This window comes from Micrasema longulum, unplaced genomic scaffold (assembly GCF_059751315.1).
Source record: "Micrasema longulum isolate JH-2025_06_02 unplaced genomic scaffold, ASM5975131v1 h1tg001733l, whole genome shotgun sequence".
Lineage (NCBI taxonomy): Eukaryota > Metazoa > Arthropoda > Insecta > Trichoptera > Brachycentridae > Micrasema > Micrasema longulum.
Genome location: NW_028278911.1, coordinates 279,215 through 297,351, shown reverse-complemented (window position 1 = coordinate 297,351; position 18,137 = coordinate 279,215). Strand labels below are relative to the sequence as shown.

The 18,137-nt window shown below is 33.3% G+C and overlaps 1 protein-coding gene and 1 long non-coding RNA gene across 2 annotated transcripts in view; one reads left to right on the top strand and one right to left on the bottom strand.

Moving 5' to 3' along the window:
• The window catches only part of gpp (DOT1 like histone lysine methyltransferase grappa), a 75,898-nt gene that overhangs the window by 19,116 nt on the left and 38,645 nt on the right, over window positions 1-18,137 (bottom strand). Inside the window, exon 4 of the mRNA XM_088237510.1 lies at window positions 4,796-4,936. Within this exon, the coding sequence (XP_088093636.1) occupies window positions 4,796-4,936 (141 nt within the window). The remainder of the gene's footprint in view (window positions 1-4,795; window positions 4,937-18,137) is intronic.
• Window positions 168-16,677, top strand: LOC148274180 (uncharacterized). Its single transcript, XR_015824365.1, has 3 exons — window positions 168-195; window positions 3,302-3,399; window positions 16,606-16,677. It is a non-coding gene; the product is annotated as an uncharacterized LOC148274180 (long non-coding RNA).

The window sequence follows — 18,137 nt, the reverse complement described above, 5'->3', positions numbered from 1 at the left end:
GTGGACAGAGCATTTTTAAAAATGAATGTGGTGCAGTTTGAAAGTAAACAACACATGTTATGATTGTGAGTCGTAAAATATAGATATAGAATATCACATATTATAATAATATACTTAGTTACTTATAAGGTATACTGAAAAATAAACATAATTCACTCATTTAACAGATCGTGAGAGATCGCAACTTGCCGCAAAGTAATAATTTAATAGGTTTTTTGCTCGGTTTGTCTGTTTTTTTATAAATACTGCACTTTTTTACTACTGTTTTACTATTTTTTTGATAGTGTGTTTATTCTACAATAGGGTTTGGTGAAAAAAATTCAGTTTTGAAATTCAGCCTTCGTCTTATTCGTTCCAAGGAACTACCAAATAATATAGACATTATTGCTAAGTAAAAAGCATGTAAATATAGTTTTTATAGATACCAATCAAGAATTGCAATCCTTCAGAAATTCTGTTTTTACATGAAAAAAGCGGTCCTAAAAAGTTTAAATTCAGCGAGAGCGAACATGAAGTGTTCAGCAGATGGGATACCTGTGCGTCGTGGGATCTCGGCACATGATCAGTTAAGCAAAATTTTAAAAGATTTACAACTCTTTTTTGTTAGCATGTGTCGGTCTTACCTTTTAAATAATGAGGTGATTTTCACAAAAATGGCGCTAAATAAATTATCCAAACATATATATATATATATATATAACAAAACTTGCAATATTTATAATTTTGAACCTTAAATGTTTGTGGGAAGAGTAGAAATTTCAACGCCAACCATTATTACATTACAAAAAATATTTACACACTGAATATCTATCAAATTATTTGTAAAATTGCCACTAGACCGAATTGTCGTAAATATCATGAAGAAGTCCGTCTATACACCAAATTTTTAAAAACAACAGTTATTTTAACGATCTTGGTTACGCAAGCAATTTTATTCCCTTTAAATGGACAATGACTATATTTTCCATCATCTGGTAACCATAAAAGTTACCCTAGACAAGGTTATTCAAATAGTTCGGTTTAATCCAACCTAGCTTTTAATAAAGTATGCCGGACTTCGAAGCATTGACCTTATTGCTTTTTATACATGTCACAAAATTAAGTCCCGGTATTGTAATATTTATGAACATGTGCAAGTTGAGTTGGCTGCACTGTATAAATATGAAATGAAATTGTACATTATGCCAGTATTGACTCCAATAAAAAAGGCATACGAGGGTGAATCAAATAAAAATGGGACTTTTGGCCCGCTTCTAGGTGTGATGGGAAAGGATGTCAGGAGTGAAAAGAACAGCCTTGTACACCCTCCATATGAAGAGTGCAGTATCTCAGTTAGAGATGTTTCTGAGAAAAGTACGGCAAAAGAAAATAATGTTTTTGTTGTAGTTTCCTCACTATGCATGTCATCACTATATGCCATGTATCAAAGGAAAGGAAAAAACTGAGATGTTAATTGAGTTTTCATATTAAGATAAATATTTAAATTTAAAAGATAAATAAAACTTAAATATACAGATTTTTTCTTTGTGATTCCGAATCTGTATTCAATAAAATGTCGACAAAAATGCTAGATACTGCACTCTTCGTAAGGACGGCAGATTTGTGGTCGCGATGTCTGAGCAAGAGGTACATATCTCAGTTGCACAACGCCTTATTATCAAATTTTTCATTCAGAAAGGTGTTAAACCAGCTGAAATCTTTATGAGACTGACTGATCAGTTTAAGGAAAATACTCTTTCAAGAGCGAGTGTTTGCTTAACACAAGCAGTTCGTGAGCAAGTCGAAAATGAAAGTCATGACTGCAGACCTGCATCAGCAACATTCGCAACGGTTTTTTTCAACTAACATGGCATGATTGTTGCATGGTTTTTTGCACAAATGTCAGACAAAACCACTGAATACTGAGCGAAGTGAGACTGGCATATCACCGAAAACAACTGGATTTATCGATGAGAGAAATTCTTTTTCTCCAAAACAACACTCATTCCCATGCTAAGGCTGTGACACAAGTAAAATTGGGCCAATTTGTGTTGAAAGCACATAAACACCCTCTCTACAGCCCTAACTTATTGCCTTGCAAATTCCATGTCTTCCTCAAAGAAGCTCCAGAGGGGTGCTATTCTGAATCGCTCTCGCGGCACGAGAAAACAGTTTTTCTCGTGTATTTTGTGTGTAAATACACGAGATAATACGGCCGCGAGAGCGTTTGGAATACCACCATTATTATAATGACGCAAGGATAGTGGCATACGTGCGCATTTTATTTATTTATTCATATTTTTTATCTTACAAACTATAATTAATAATAAAAATAATGTGACCTCACTGGGGTGGGGTTACCCATGCCGAGGAATTGGCTGTAGAAATGACCAACTTCATTTTACGAGGATGTGATCACAAATTTACCTATTTGTTGGAGAAATTACTTATGCTTGTGTTTTGGTTTTAATGTCAAATAAATTTTTAAAAATAATCTTGCTTATATTTCATTCACCCACGTATTTATTTTTACATTAATTTCTTGATTTATTAAAAGCAGTTTTAATAATTTGTTACTATTGTAATTCTTATTGAAATAAATGTAGCTTCTCCTGTCTAAAATATACAATAACTTTTTATAACTAAGGTATATAATATAAATTGTGTAAATACATACCTCAACATAGGTTTTACCTAGTAAGGTCTATAGTTTGAAAAAAAAATTATGAACAATTAAACGATTTATTATTAGAGATGTGCCGAATACCGCAAACCAAATAAGAACATTATTTGGTTTCGCATTTACCGAACCGAATTATTCGGTTTATTGTTTGGTTTGTCGCGCTGAACAGTTTTTACGGGTTAAATAGGCGCTCGGCGAAATGTTAAATACTTCAAACTTTAAATAAATGTTGATTATATGACTTAACTTTCTACTATTATTATATACAAGCTTAAGGCTTACTATGATATATGTTAGACACGGTACAAATTGGGGAGCGAATGGGAACGCACGCTTCCAAATGGCGGTCCCCTGAGCCAACAGGGTAGACATGACCAAGGTAATTTGATTTAACCATTAAAATGCTGAATTGGCACTTTTGATAAAGTCATACACTTCCTCTTTGCTGGCCTAGTGTGTGTCCACCGTAATTAGTTTAATATTCAGTATTTCAACAGAATATTATGAAAAATACTGAACATATAAAACCACGCCGAATATGCCTAATACAAATAATTACCGAATATTCGGCGCATCTCTATTTATTATTTTAAACTTCTCTTTTAAGTATACACTAATGGTCGTTTTGAATTATTTTAGTTTATGAAATACATTTCCTCTCAACATGGGCTGTTACCTAAAGAAATGCAGACAACTAAGTTGACATGTGAGATTGTATCAAGAAATACATTCAAATTGTACGTTTTCTAGTATGTATCTTTGTTGAATTATCTTATAAAATAAAAATGTACTTTTTTCATAAATAAATTAGTTTTATGTGAATAAATAAAAGTAAAATAGTTACCAAGAATTGTATTTATTTTTGTAAATACGTTTAAATGTAGGGGTAATTATTGATTTTCACCAAGTATTCATCAAATAAATGTTAAGTGTGTTCACATTTATGAATTAAAAAAAAAAAGTTTAATTTATATTTAAAGGAAGCTAACTTTGTGATTTTTTATGTTAAATAATTTGGCTACGTATTTATTTTGTGTAAAATCACTCAAATAAATGTAATAAGATACAAATATTTTTTAAATATATAGATATAACGTATGTATGTATTCTTAACCTGTATTCCTGTATGATTGTGTTTTTTTTTATGAACTTTTTTTGTGAACTGGTTTCAGAACATGACTGTTCCTTGTCAGGGCATAAAAATAAACTAATATTAAATGTTTTAAATCTTACCAAATAACAATTAGATACCTAAAAATGCACTTGGTAATATGTGTTCAATGTTTCATATCTAGACTACAGATTTTCAGAAAAGACTAAAAGGTTGATAGTAGGTATTGGAAGAAATCATGCTTTAATTATTTTTATTTTTTTAGTAAAGGACTGTTATTATTTTTTTAATTTTGGTTATTAATTATTATGGAAGACAGCTTTTTGAATTTCTAATTTTTATAATAATCTTATTTTAGGCCTCTATTTTAAATATGTAAAATATTTAATCCATTATTACTATCAAAGGTGTGATTATTTTCAATTAAGTCATAATCAAACTCGGAAAAGTACAAGTTTACACAAAATAAATACGTAGTTAAATTATTAAAAAGTTTTGTTGATTGAATAGACATTCACTTTGTAACACTTCATAATAAATTATTATTATAAAATAAAAACTTTGTTATAAGTGTTACAGATGTTTATTATACGAACACAATTTCTTCGGGAGAGCACAACAACAGTTTTGTATCACCAGTAGATGGGAAGAGTGCTATGCAGAAATTATTTAATTTATTAATAACAATATGCTAGAACCTTTATCCCAAATAACAATAATAATTTAATCTAACTGAACCTATTTAAAAAGATTTTGCATGTTTTATTTGTTTGTATACTTTCATATTATATTGTATTTATTTTCTCTTGTTAGAAAGCAGAAAGGAAGGAAGGCTGATCTGGGTTCCAAAATAGAACCCTTCCGTTTCTTTTGTTCCTCAAAAAAGAATTTTATCTATTATGAAACAATTATAACATTTTTGCCAAAAAACTTTTACAGATTCCATCTACATACAATGAATAAACTAACTAACATGAGGCAAATCAAAATTTTAACAGAAAAAATGCAATAAAATAACTTACTTCGGGTGAAAAGGGTTCATATTGGTTGAGTTTGTCTGGATCTGAAACAGCTTGATTGTAGGTTTGTTGGAGGACATGTTTCAAGAGTCCTCTGGAAGGGTATTTGTTTAGCCTCTGTGTTGGTAATGATGTTCCTTTTTCCTGAAAAGACATTATCATTTTAAATCAATTTTTGGCAAATAGTCGCGTTGGAAAGGTGACATTGCAAAAAATATTGATATTTATTGATTCAGTTCATACTTTAGATACAGTACAAGCACTAGGAAATTAACTTAATACAATATCGTTGGTTACACGGGTTGACAAGCACTGATTTTACAGATTGAGAGGCAGCGGAATTGTTATTCACAACAGGGGGTGATCTCGGGTTCCTGGTGACCAAAACACGTGTGTGCCTCAGACAACCGAACTAGCTCTTCCTAGTAATATGATGTCTCGCACCGTATTCAGCCAGCATTCGTACTTCACTGAGTAGGTACTCGGGATCAATTACTAGGATCTCGATTAATCAAATTATATGTCTGACCAAAGAACCCGGATGAGCCAAATAAGGCAAGCAACTAGGTTAGCAAGGGTCGACAGTATAATATGACTGTACAAGATCTCGATCAATCAAATTATATGTCTGACCAAAGAACCCGGAGGTGCCAAACAAGGCAAGCAACTAGGTAAGCAAGGGTTGACAGTATAATATGACTGTACGGGATGAGAGCCAGGGCGTAGCCTAGTACCAGAGTTCCAGAAAAGGAAAGCAAGCTGGTTCGCTAGGAGAGCCCTGAGTGGGTGTCCTTACCAAAAAGTACCAAGGTTAGAGGACGACCCGGAATACTCTGACTTCTGGGGCTAGAAATCCGCCTTATAAAGGCCAAAATCGAGGTGGGGATGAGAAATTTAGGGGTCTCGCGGGGCCTGAGGTAAGCGCGGGTGGCTGGAGGGCATTGCATTGGAATGCGGCCGAATATGCAAACCTATACCATATGTTAGAGGAGTTGTTTATACGTAACTATCTCGTAAGAAACAGATAACAATATGCGAAAAAATGTATAGGGAAAAAGCTGGTGCTATAAGCTTCATTTTGATCAATCGTGTAAAAGTTGTTCCATTTTGAAAATAAATGTGTCGAGCGAGGAAATTCGTGGTATTTTGAAGTTTTACTTCCTGAAATGCAAAAATGCACCGCTGGCCCGTGAAAAAAAAAGTTCAGTTTATGGTAACGATGCTCTTACAACACCAGTAGCACAACAATGGTTCAAGCGGTTTCGTTCGGGAAATTTCAATGTCAAAGATGCACCTCGCTCTGGGCGGCCTATCACGGAAAAAGTCGACTAAATAATGGAAAAAGGCTATTAAAATCACCATGCGACCACTCCTGTGATTGCTCAGGAGTTAAGCATTGGTCGTGTAACTGTTTGAAACTATTTGCATTCCGATGGAAGCTCGATAAGTGGTTGCCGCATGAACTGAATGCAAAAAATCTAATAGACCGAATTTCCGCATGCAATGAGCTGCTGAAAAAATAAAAAAACAAGCAACTGTTGAATTGAGTGGTCACGTACGAAAATGTGCAGTGAAAACGGTCGTGGAAGAAGCTATCAGAAGCTCCAGAAATAGTCACAAAGCCAGCATTGACGAATAAGGCGATGCTATGCATGTGGTGTAACCACAAGGGTATCATCCACTATTAGCTACTCCAGCCTGGCAAAACTACTGATTCGGATCACTACTGTCAATAACTAACGAGACTAAGCGAAGCAATTAAAAAAAGTGACCAGAATTGTCAAAATCCCGTGGTGTCTTCTTCCAGCAGGACAACGCAAGACCACACACATTTTTGGTCACCCTACACAAACAGGACAAACCTGTTTGTGTAAAACAGGACAAACACAAAAATTGTGGCTTTTTTTTTTATTGTCGCTATTCCTTCTTTTGTACATTTTTTTAACCCATTAGGGCATGGGTTTTTTGTGTAAAATCATATGTTATGAAGGAGACTTAAAATGATTTAGTAAAAACATTTTTTTTTTTAAAGGGAAAACTAAATATTCTTGGTTCTTATGATTTACCCAAATATTTCATTTTGAGAGCCATTTTCGACGAGTTGTAAATAACTCACAATTAGAAAATGGGAATAAAGTTGGGGTAGAGTGGGATTCGAACCACGGACTTTTAGTCCGTGAGTCCGAGACACTAGCCACAGGAACACAACCCGATTATTATTTTTTAATTTTTAAAAAAAAGTGAAGTTAAACAAATGAAAATTGAAGGCAAAGTAGAACCCAAACCATCTGAAACTACGACTGAGTTAGCAGCAGCTTTCAAAGTAAGCAACAAAATTATATTTAGTCACCTACATAAAATCGGTAAAATAAAGCTTGAGAAGTGGGTACCCGAATGAAAGTCGCGTCGGCGGCGATCGCGCGTCGACGCCTGCATTGTTTTCCTGAGTAGACACAATAAGGGAGGGAATTATTAGTCGGTGTTTGTTTTTATTCTAGTTTTTAAACTTGTGAGAATAAACTGATCTTATGCAACTTTTGTAAAAAAAAATTTTTTTTTTGATGTTTGACCTAAATATTTTTTAAAATATATTAATATGTCTTCTTGCTCATACCGATCATCTTGGTTTCGGATGTGACAGGGTTTAACAAACATCCTGTAGATTTTCAAGAATGCATATTTATTTTAATGTTACATAATATATTTTTTAATGTGATTAAGGAAACACTGTCAAAAAAAAATTCATGTAGATATTTACTATTTAACATAATGCCACTGTCCATGATCATGCTTAATTACGTTACGGACCTACTTATATACTAAAAACATATATACATATGTATTATGCGTGTCGGTAGTTATAGCAAAAAAAATAAGTAGGCGTAATTTATTTTTATAATTTTAAGAATTTTTTTTTGTTGCGTGCTCAACCCATTAAAAATATTTATTATTTATATATGTTTAGAAAACCATTATAATAACTGCGTAATTCTCGGCCTCGTGGTGTAATGGTCAGCGCATTTGCCTACGACGCAAGAGGTCTCGGGTTCGATTCCCGACATTGTTGATATGACATATTGTTTAAAAGGGTGTTTTTACACTAGAATATTAATTTCATAGTCCCTAGACTGGTACCTGAAGCGTAAGACTGATCAGCTTACCTTAATGTAACAAAAATGATCAAGATATGCTGCAATTGGTGTACCAATGCAGTGCCCTATGCACCATTAGGTGCAGAAAGGGAATGATGATGATGAATTTTCGGTAACGTTTTTATAGCATGTGTGCACCATTACAATAATAAATCGAGGCTATACTGACAATGCATTAAGTCAACAGTCTTTATATACAGGGTGTTCATTAAACCCTGTCGTCACATCCGAAACCACGATGATCAGTATGAGCAAGAAGACATATTGGCACATAAAAAAAATTTTTCGTACGGATAAAATTTAAAAAAATAATATCAAAAAAGCAAATGGTTGCTTACTTCTGCAGGGGAGAAGCAAAGAGAGGGAGGGGGGAATTTGACACTGCGCCGCGCTCCCCTCACTTCTCCCCTGCAGAAGTAAGCAACCATTTGTTTTTTTAAATATTTTATTTTTAAAAATTTTCTTTGTTCTAAATATTTTATTTTTTTAAATTTTCTTTGTTCTAAATATTTTTTGTTCTAAATATTTTTTTAAATATGCTAACATGTCTTCTTGCTCATACTGATCATCGTGGTTTCGGATGTGACAGGGTTTAAAGAACACCTGTATTTCAAAGAATAAAGAAACTCTCTCAAAGCTTTAAACCAGCCCTCACGCCCCAGACGAAGCCCGGATTAAGCTAGTATCCGTATAGTTGAATGTCGTAATGTGTACACACTTGACAGAGAACTAATCATTTTTTTTTTTTTTAGAAAACAAATAATATGTTTGCATAAAATACTACATTTGTGCCACCAATAAAATAATTAATAATGTCCGGTGACAAGTACCTACCATTGAGTAACAGAAAATTGAGATAAAATGTGATACTAAACTCAAAAACATAATATCAGCAGCAATTTTTTAAATGTACCTATATGGAAATGACAAAAACAAGCATTAGGGCTAGACGCACCAAATTTTTTTTTAAAAATAATTGTTGCGTTTTCGTCAAAATGAACAAAGTGGATTGCATTGGAAAAAATAAAATAAAACAAAACATTCTGTAAATTTTTACGACACCGCATAAATTATTTGTGTATATACATTTTTGAACTTCAGTTTTTGTGTTACAACTGGCCCGAAATATAAATTAATGGCGATAATAATACAGTTATCAACAGCCCAACATACCTAGAATATTAAAGAATCTCGGTTCTCTTTATTTTGATTTAGTACAATTAATTTCGGTTCGGTTATGTGATATGGAGCGAATGAATGATGAAAGAACGGCTAAAAAGATTTATGATGCGAATGTGTCTGGTTGTAGAAGTCGAGGAAGGCCGAGAAAGACATGGCATGATCAAGTACAACAAATTCTTGAAAGTGGTCATGTGAAAAGTCGGAATAATCGACGTGCGTGCATGAGAAGATGTATGAATGTGAAGGAAGCAAAGGAAGTGTGCCAGGACAGAGTGGTGTGGCGTTCTATCCTCTCTGCCTACCCCTCCGGGAAAATGGCGTGATGGTTAGTTAGTTAGTTAGTTAATTTGAAGATCAACCGCTAATAAAATTCTGGAAAATATAAAGAAAATTCTAAACCAAATGATTATTTATCTCGATACGTTTGTATTGTATAGTTAAAATATTGGCACCAAAAACAATTTCACGTGTATTATTTAAATTTGTTATAAATACATCGTATGTATTTTATAAAAATGTATGTATTTTATTTATTATTTTTTTTATTTTATGCCATGACCAAATCCAACTAATACTTGAAGATGAACATGTCAAAAGTCGGAATAATCGGCGCGCGTGCATGAGAAGATGTATGAATGTAGAGGAAGCGAGATCTATTTGCAAAGCTAGAGTGTTGTGGCGTTCTATCCTCTCTGGATGATGGTTTGTTTGTTTGTTTTGTTTTTGTTTAATAAAAATATTTTTATTTTATTTTAAACGCCCTCGGCGGGTTTTTACATTTTTGAATATACATAAGTAGGTTTATATTTGTAAATTTCTTAAATCAAAAAAATTATTTATTTATTAATTTACACGCCCTACGGGCTTTTACATATATTAGAAATTACATTCAAGTGCAGCAGTGAAACATAAGTATGTAAATTTAGTTAAAATTAAAGATAACATAAGAAAAGCTAAAAGATACAATAATAAGTAAAAATCAGGAAATGTACCAACATAGGTATAGGGTACATAGAAAAATATTTAATAAATTTACATATGAAAACATACACACATACATATAAGTTTATACATTATTATAGAGATACATGAGAAAAAAAAATAGTAAATAAAGAACAATATTAAGAAATTTTATACAAATTAATTTATAACCTTTTGAATACTTAACCTATATTTATATAAAGACAGACGAAATATATCAACATCACCGTACTCGTTAAATGAAACCAAAAAATATATATTTCCCTACTCTTAGTGAATATCCCATTCCGGTCCGGACACAATAAACAGACTCTATGGCGCCCGGGGAATCTCGGTAAAGTTTAACACGAAGAAACGCGGGAATGTATCGTCAAAACAATGACACTTACTAAATTGTAAATGTCATTGATATATTTATGCCAGCAATACAGTGACATATTTTTATATGAGCATTATATAATACAAGCCTTTAAATCACAATCTCAAGCCGATGCAATATATACAGACTTCTCCAAAGTCTTTGATAAGGTAAACCAAACTATACTTGCAGCCAAATTAGAACCACTAGGAATTTGTGAGACTATCTTAAACTGGCTCAAGAGTTATCTTAGCAATAGAATTGCTATAAATCTAAATGGCTATCGCTCTTATGAATTTATAGTTAGATCGGGGGTACCACAAGGTTCTCGTCTTGGTCCATTTCTCTTTGTACTATTTATTAACGATCTACCCACACAATTTTCTAATGTAGGGGTTCTTGCTATATGCTGATGATTTGAAGCTATTTAAATAAATTAATTGCACAAGTGACATACTTCACCTTCAAAGAAACATCGATATACTTCTTAAGTGGTGTGAATGCAACCATTTGTTTTTAAATGTAAACAAATGTTTTCACATGTCTTTTTGTCGTTCATGAAACCTCATTCCAACATCATACTCAATTAAGGACACTTTAATAACTACTGTCCCACAAATCAGAGATCTCGGGGTAACATTTGATCTTAAGTGGTGTGAATGCAACCATTTGTTTTTAAATGTAAACAAATGTTTTCACATGTCTTTTTGTCGTTCATGAAACCTCATTCCAACATCATACTCAATTAAGGACACTTTAATAACTACTGTCCCACAAATCAGAGATCTCGGGGTAACATTTGATGAACAGCTAACCTTTACGCACCATATAATGACAATTGCTAATAAGGCTATGCAGATGCAGGGCTGGTATTCCGAACGCGTTTACAGCGCGCTATAATGCGTATTTAGTACGTAAAAACGCGCTATACCGCGCTATAATTTCGTTTGGAATACCAGCCCTGGGCTTCATTATCCGGAATACGACAAATTTTAGTAGCATCGTTTCTATAAAATCTCTGTATTGTGCTCCGGTCCGATCACAACTAAAATATGCATTGTCAATCTGGAGCCCTTTGTACAACGCAACTCTTAACTCATACCCACCGGAAATGGAATTCTCAGACCATACGAATACGAAAATGATCGATTACGCGATAAATAAATTTACTACGCAATTTTCGTTCGGCCCAATCTTTCAAAAAAAAAATAGCTTCAATTCGAGGTATAAATGAAAATTATCGGAGAGGAAACACGAAAAAATCGAAAAAATTCATTATTTGTTCGATTTTCCGGTTCGGTTACCTACCGTATTATATGGGACTAGTTGCACATTATTTTGATTCAGTGTGTATCAATTAAATTTTAAAATAAAATGCTTTTTTTATCATACTTTAAAAAAATACAATTATAACATTTCTTGACTAAAATATTTATAAAAAGGTTTCGAAAATAGGAATAAACTATTTTGTTTATATAATCAAACTTCTTACCAAGCTCTTTCCTGTACGCTTTTCAATATAATTACAAGTTTTAATTTATTTTTTTATACTTATGCACCCACACACACGCACACCCGCTCCCTCATTTATCCACACGTTCACATACACACATGAATACAAACGTCACACACATACAATTACGTAAACTCTTTTTTCATATTCTATTTTTTATTTATTTATACTTTTACAATGTTTGTTTTTTTTTATACAGAATAATGTTCCCTCACTGGGGTGTCCCGTGCCGAGGGAAACATTTTACAATAAGTGAAACATGTCTTAAATTAGCTATTTAACATAGTTAATATAATAAAAAAATAATAACGTAATTAATTTAATAAACTTAATTATCATCTTAAACACAATAAGCAATATAAACTAAAATAATCGTAAAACACAACAAATTCACATAGACTTGTAGACCAAAATTCATAAACAAGACACAAATTTTAACCTATTTAGCTTGATCCACTAATCGATCCGTGCGCAACCCACCTCCACTATCAATTTCTTAATAGCAATTTTATATTGTGAGTACTTACTAATTGTCCTTATGGACAATGGAAGTAGATTGTACACTTTAACCGAGTAGTAGGCCAATCCTCTTTGACCAAAGGTTGTATGAATTTTTAATTGTTTTTGCAGCATCGGGGTGGAGTATCTAGTAACACTTGTATTTGTGAAATGAGTTATGTATATATTATGTATTATTAGATTAACAATGCATTTTTTTAATTGGCTCTAGTATTGTTAATATATTTCTACTTATTTTTTAATGTAATAGCTGTAAAAATCCCAAAAATAAAATAAATAATACTTTATGCACTTTTAACTGTATATTGTAAGAGCCTTTTGGGCGTTTATTAAATAAATTTATATATTTTATCCTTCGAACCCTGTAAAAAAAAATACTGTGTAATACACGGAGTGACCTTGCTACTAAATTTATTTGTATGTACATAATGGACATAAATGATATATTTACTCTTTGCATCCGGGCTTTGTTACGCTAAATCAAAAAGTTAATGAAAGGCATCGATCGGTATAGCATAGGGTTAGTGGCTGCTAGACAGTAGTGTAGTATTGCTGCTACCATAATAAAGGAAAGGAGGCGAGGGCCGTGCGGCCCACAAACCCCCACATATAATATACCGGCACACCCCCTTGCCACCGACCGCCGACCCCCGACCCCCTTCCGCTTCCCGAGAGATAATCGATATAGTGACGTAATAGGACAACAAAATATCTGCACTACACTCATTTATTTACAAACACATTCACAAAACATTTTATAACATCATTGGCATTATTACTACACTATTCTGCGGAAATTAATTGACTTCTTATATAGCAGATGATCAAAAATAAACAGGAATTTTTCATTTGAAATGCCCGCAATAATCTGTATTTTTTTACAAGAAAGTTGTTTGACAATATGTCAAAGTTTGACGGCGATCGGATGTTCAGTATTCTGTCAGCGTCTGTTTGAGTGAGTCGAAAAATTGTTGTATGGCGATTTTTACAATGGATAAAAAATTGGAACAATGTGCGTGCCTCAAATTTTGTGTTGCTAATGAAAGTTCGTGTGCCGAATCATTGAAAATGTTGAATGTATGTAAATACACGAGACAAAATTGTTTTCTACGGCCGCGAGAGCGGTTCAGAATAGCACCGCTGGACCCCAATTACAATGGGAAGTTAACAGAGTTATCTTCAACTGTCGATAAAGTAAAATCAAAATTTCTGTACGAAAATGTGAAAATTTGCATAAGAATTTGAAACATCTTCGTCAGGAACCTGTAATTGAAGATAATTCAAGAAAAAAATACAAATTAATTTTTCATGGAGATAATTCGCTTTTACTTTATAATGGAATGGATTTAGAAAAATTTATTTGATTTATTTAAGCAAGTTATGCACTTTAAGCACTTGGGTGTTGAGATATCCAACAGCAACAACCTCTATGAAGAAGTGAGAGAACAAACAAACAAAGCCGCCGTTGTGGCTGGATGCTTAAGAAATGCTGTATGGAGAAACAAACATATGCTAAAGGAGATCAAAGTACGAGTTTATAAAACCTGCATTAGACCAATCATGACATACGGCATTGAAACAAGGGCCGACACCACTAGAACAAAAAGCCTTCTAAGAACGAGTGAAATGAAAACTCTCCGACCCATTGCGGTAACGACAATCCGAAACAGAGTAAGAAACTCCGAAATAAGAAGGATCTGCGACGTCGAAGATGTTGTGCGATGGGGAAGATCAATAAGACGTTTCTGGATAGAGCACGTGAAGAGAGCAGATTCAGAAAGAGTGGTGAATATAGTGGCAGGTGCAATACCAGTTAGCAGCAAACCCCTGGGAAGACCACCAAAAAGAAGGCGGGACAGTTGGACGTCCGCATCCCAGGAACAGGTTCCGAACAATAACAGGACGCAGTCCTAAAGAAAGCAGCAGAAGATTTTTTTTTCAAAATCAATATGGATATTATAGAGAAATGTTTTCATACATAATTTTTAATATCAAATTGTTAAAAAAAGCGTCTACAAAAACGCGACATGTTAGGCCTTGACAATTGTGACGACAAGATTCGTGACAATGTTCTATTTGAATTTAAACGGTCACAAAGTTAAAAATTTGACCGAATTGTGACGTATTAGGGGCGTGGCCAATGCAATGGACCGTTTTCGCAGGAATTAAAAATTATAAAATCAAAAATATTTTTTATGCTACTAATAAGTACGAATTTTTACTGCAATTCGGCCTCTTGGCCAGTGGCAGTACAAAAAATACATTCACAAGGAATATATATAATGTAGACTCCATAAGCAGGTAATTTGGCACGTTAACTTTAAATTTCTTTTTCCTGTATTATCCTTTAGCGTTTGAATTGAAGCGAAAATACTGAAATTATATTTACTTACATTCTAATGAACAAATTCGGTATCTAATTGTATATTATTGTGAATATATATAATACTAAATGTGAGCTCTAAATATTGCATCTGCACTCGACACCGCCATATTCGACATCGCAACTCGCAGCTAGAGTTGCCGTATCGTAGTGTGCACAAAAAGAAAGATAAAATAATAAGATTGTATAAGCGAGTCAGTGTAGTGTGTATACTATCTTGGAGGTCATGCCATTAGCAAAGTTCTGATAAGCTATGATAATATTTAGTTCAAATATGTACATCATATTATTATTTTATACATCGTTCCTCAATTTCAAATACGTACTAACTATAGTCAGGGTATACGTGCAAGGCGCACGGAAGATATGCGGTAGTGTGTTGTGACGCCGTCCGGTTGAGTTAAGATAAAAATTAGCTGGTCAATATTCACGAATATACATTCTTGAATATCGAGGCGCCAATTTTTATCGAAACTGAACCGGGCAGCATCAAAACACATCACCGCATTTCTTCCGTGCGCCTTGAACGTAGACTCGTATATAATATACTATAATATAATAGACGACTGTGATAACCTCTGTCCCACTTTAAGAAACAAATGTTTTCATTTTGTCAATTTTATTTGGCAATATCCATTGCCCTGTCTGTAATAACCGTGCACGGATTAAAAGCAGGTTTGATCATCAAATGGACCTAGTTAATCCGTTTTTCGCCTTTAGCATAAATAACAACAAAAATCAGCTTATTGCAAAATACGCCGTATTTAAAAGAAATGTTTGCCTTTTAAATCAATGAACGCCAACCTTAATTATGACACATTGAAATAATTCTAGGCATCAAAATAATTACATTTCAAGCCTATTTTCAAATTACACAACAAAGACGGTCGTGGTCCCGTGGTAATGTCGCGAGCTGTCAGATCCGGAGGCTCGAGGTTTGAACCCCGCTCTACCACAACTCGTTTTCCATTTTTCTAGCAAGGTTGCTAAACTGAAAATGCCCCCAAAACTGAATCATTGGGGTGATTCAAACCGCAATTATTTCTTACAAGAATAAAACATAGAAAAATAAATTTACTACTCTGTACCGGGACTTCAAGCGTGGTTAGGGTCAATTACATACAAATAAATACAGTAGAGCTCTGTCTATCCGAACTCCAGTCATCCGGATTGCTAAATATCCGGATCATTATCAGGAAATTTTAAAAAATAGAAGATTTTACTTTTAATTTGATTGTACAATTAACTTTGCTCGACATGTTTAACCCTTTACCGTGTGTCGTTCCAAAATTGGAATATTCGACTTTTCTCACCAAAGATGACTACTACCGCTACCTGCGTGTTGTGTTTTGAGATAATTCCTTACCGTAGACTCTGTTTTACCATAAATCATACTGCAGCGCTGTAGTGGACCATTCTGGTAGCTACAAAAACGTTGGCAAGCTTTCAGATACCCAATTTTGCTAGCGACAACGCTTGTGGTTTTTCTTTGCGTGATTTTAGAAATTTTTTTCCAGAATAAATTTTTTTTTAAAGTATTTTTTTAGTTTAAAATGTATCCTTAACGCTTTTATAACAAAAAAAAGTGAGTAACAATATCATATTTATTTCATCAAACAAACTTTGTGCCGTATTTGAAACTTTATGCAGTCTTGTGGTCATTTTTACCTGATCAAATTTAAAACACCATGCAGTATTACATATTTGTAAATTATTATATTTCAGATGTCAGTTGTCACCTACCAACGACACGACACGCCATTATTGGAAGGAGGGCACATATATCGAAAAAGTAGCTTCTACAATGACACTTCTTCTTGCGGTACCTTGTTAGGTCCCCCGACGCCGACGTTGGCGATCGCTACAGCGAAAGCATCTCGGTCCAGCGCTACTCTTGTATTCCGCAGCAAGGACAACTGACAATGACACTTAACAAATTATAATCTATTACGTGAAAGTTTGCTTAAAGTACCAAAGGAAGAGTTTATAGCTGTTGATAATCAAATGATTCCAACAATGGCCCGAGCTTCAGCAATCAGGCAATATAATGCCAAAAAACCACATAAATTACCACATAGTTATTTACAAATATATCATGCTGAATAATAAACAAATATGTCGTAATGATAACTCGGTTTTATTTTATTGTGTTAGTAAAAATTAGAAGAAGAACAGTTATTTAAGACACCACTGCGTGCTGTTCCAAATTCGGCCGTTAGATAATTATAATTTTCTTTTCAGTATATGTTTTCTGAAAACCAATGTATATGTTTTTTCTTAGGTTACATTTGAAGATGCTCAAAATGACATTTTATTTCAAACGATTTAAAAATTCAATGCGGTAAAGGGTTAAGTAAGTTTTTAACGTGATTCCAATTCGTTGTAATATTTCAAAAGCAATAAATCTGGCACTAATTAATCCAAATAATTGGGGTTTTACAGTGAATAATGCTCCCCGCAGACTTCATGAAATAGATAGTTGCGTGATACGTTACGTTGTTTTATTAGGTCGAGCTTGTAACATGGTCAACTAAATTATCATGAACAGTTTAATGCCAAAAGTTATTTTCGCGATTGATTGACATCCATCGCGGATATGATTGAACTAAGATAATGAAATGTAACCATACGATATACTAATACGATTGTCAAATTATTTATATATTTTAAATGAATGTAATAATCCGTAGGGGTTTATAAATAAATTTTCAAATTAAAAAAAATAATAAATAATAATTGGAAAATTGTTTTTAGGCGTTGCCGAGTAGGTGAATTGGTCCACAACCGGATGAATCTCACCCACATGATAAATGTTTCAGCTCTTTTACTTTACAAAAGTTAACAGATGGAAGAGTTGAGGAAATGTGGATGTTTAAACATAGGCAGAATGTTGAATATTATAGTAATGCTGTAATAACTTATATTTACATATAAGTTATTAATTAAAAAATACTTAGTACACTTCCACTTATTTATTTTGACCAATTAGCGCTTTCACCCTCTAATGGGCATCTTCAGACCAACAGTCTGACACTTAAAAAAACTATCCGGAGAATATGGTATTTGAAAGGCTTTTCAAATAGATATAAATAGTGAATTTGCGAAATGTGGGCACTTTCATTATAATAATAAACCGTAAAGAAAATGGTAACTCTAACCTAAAAATATTATCAAATAAATGATAACAATCCATTTATTTCAATTTGTTTTTATTGAAATCTTATTTACTTTGAATTTTTTTTTTAAATAAACTAAAC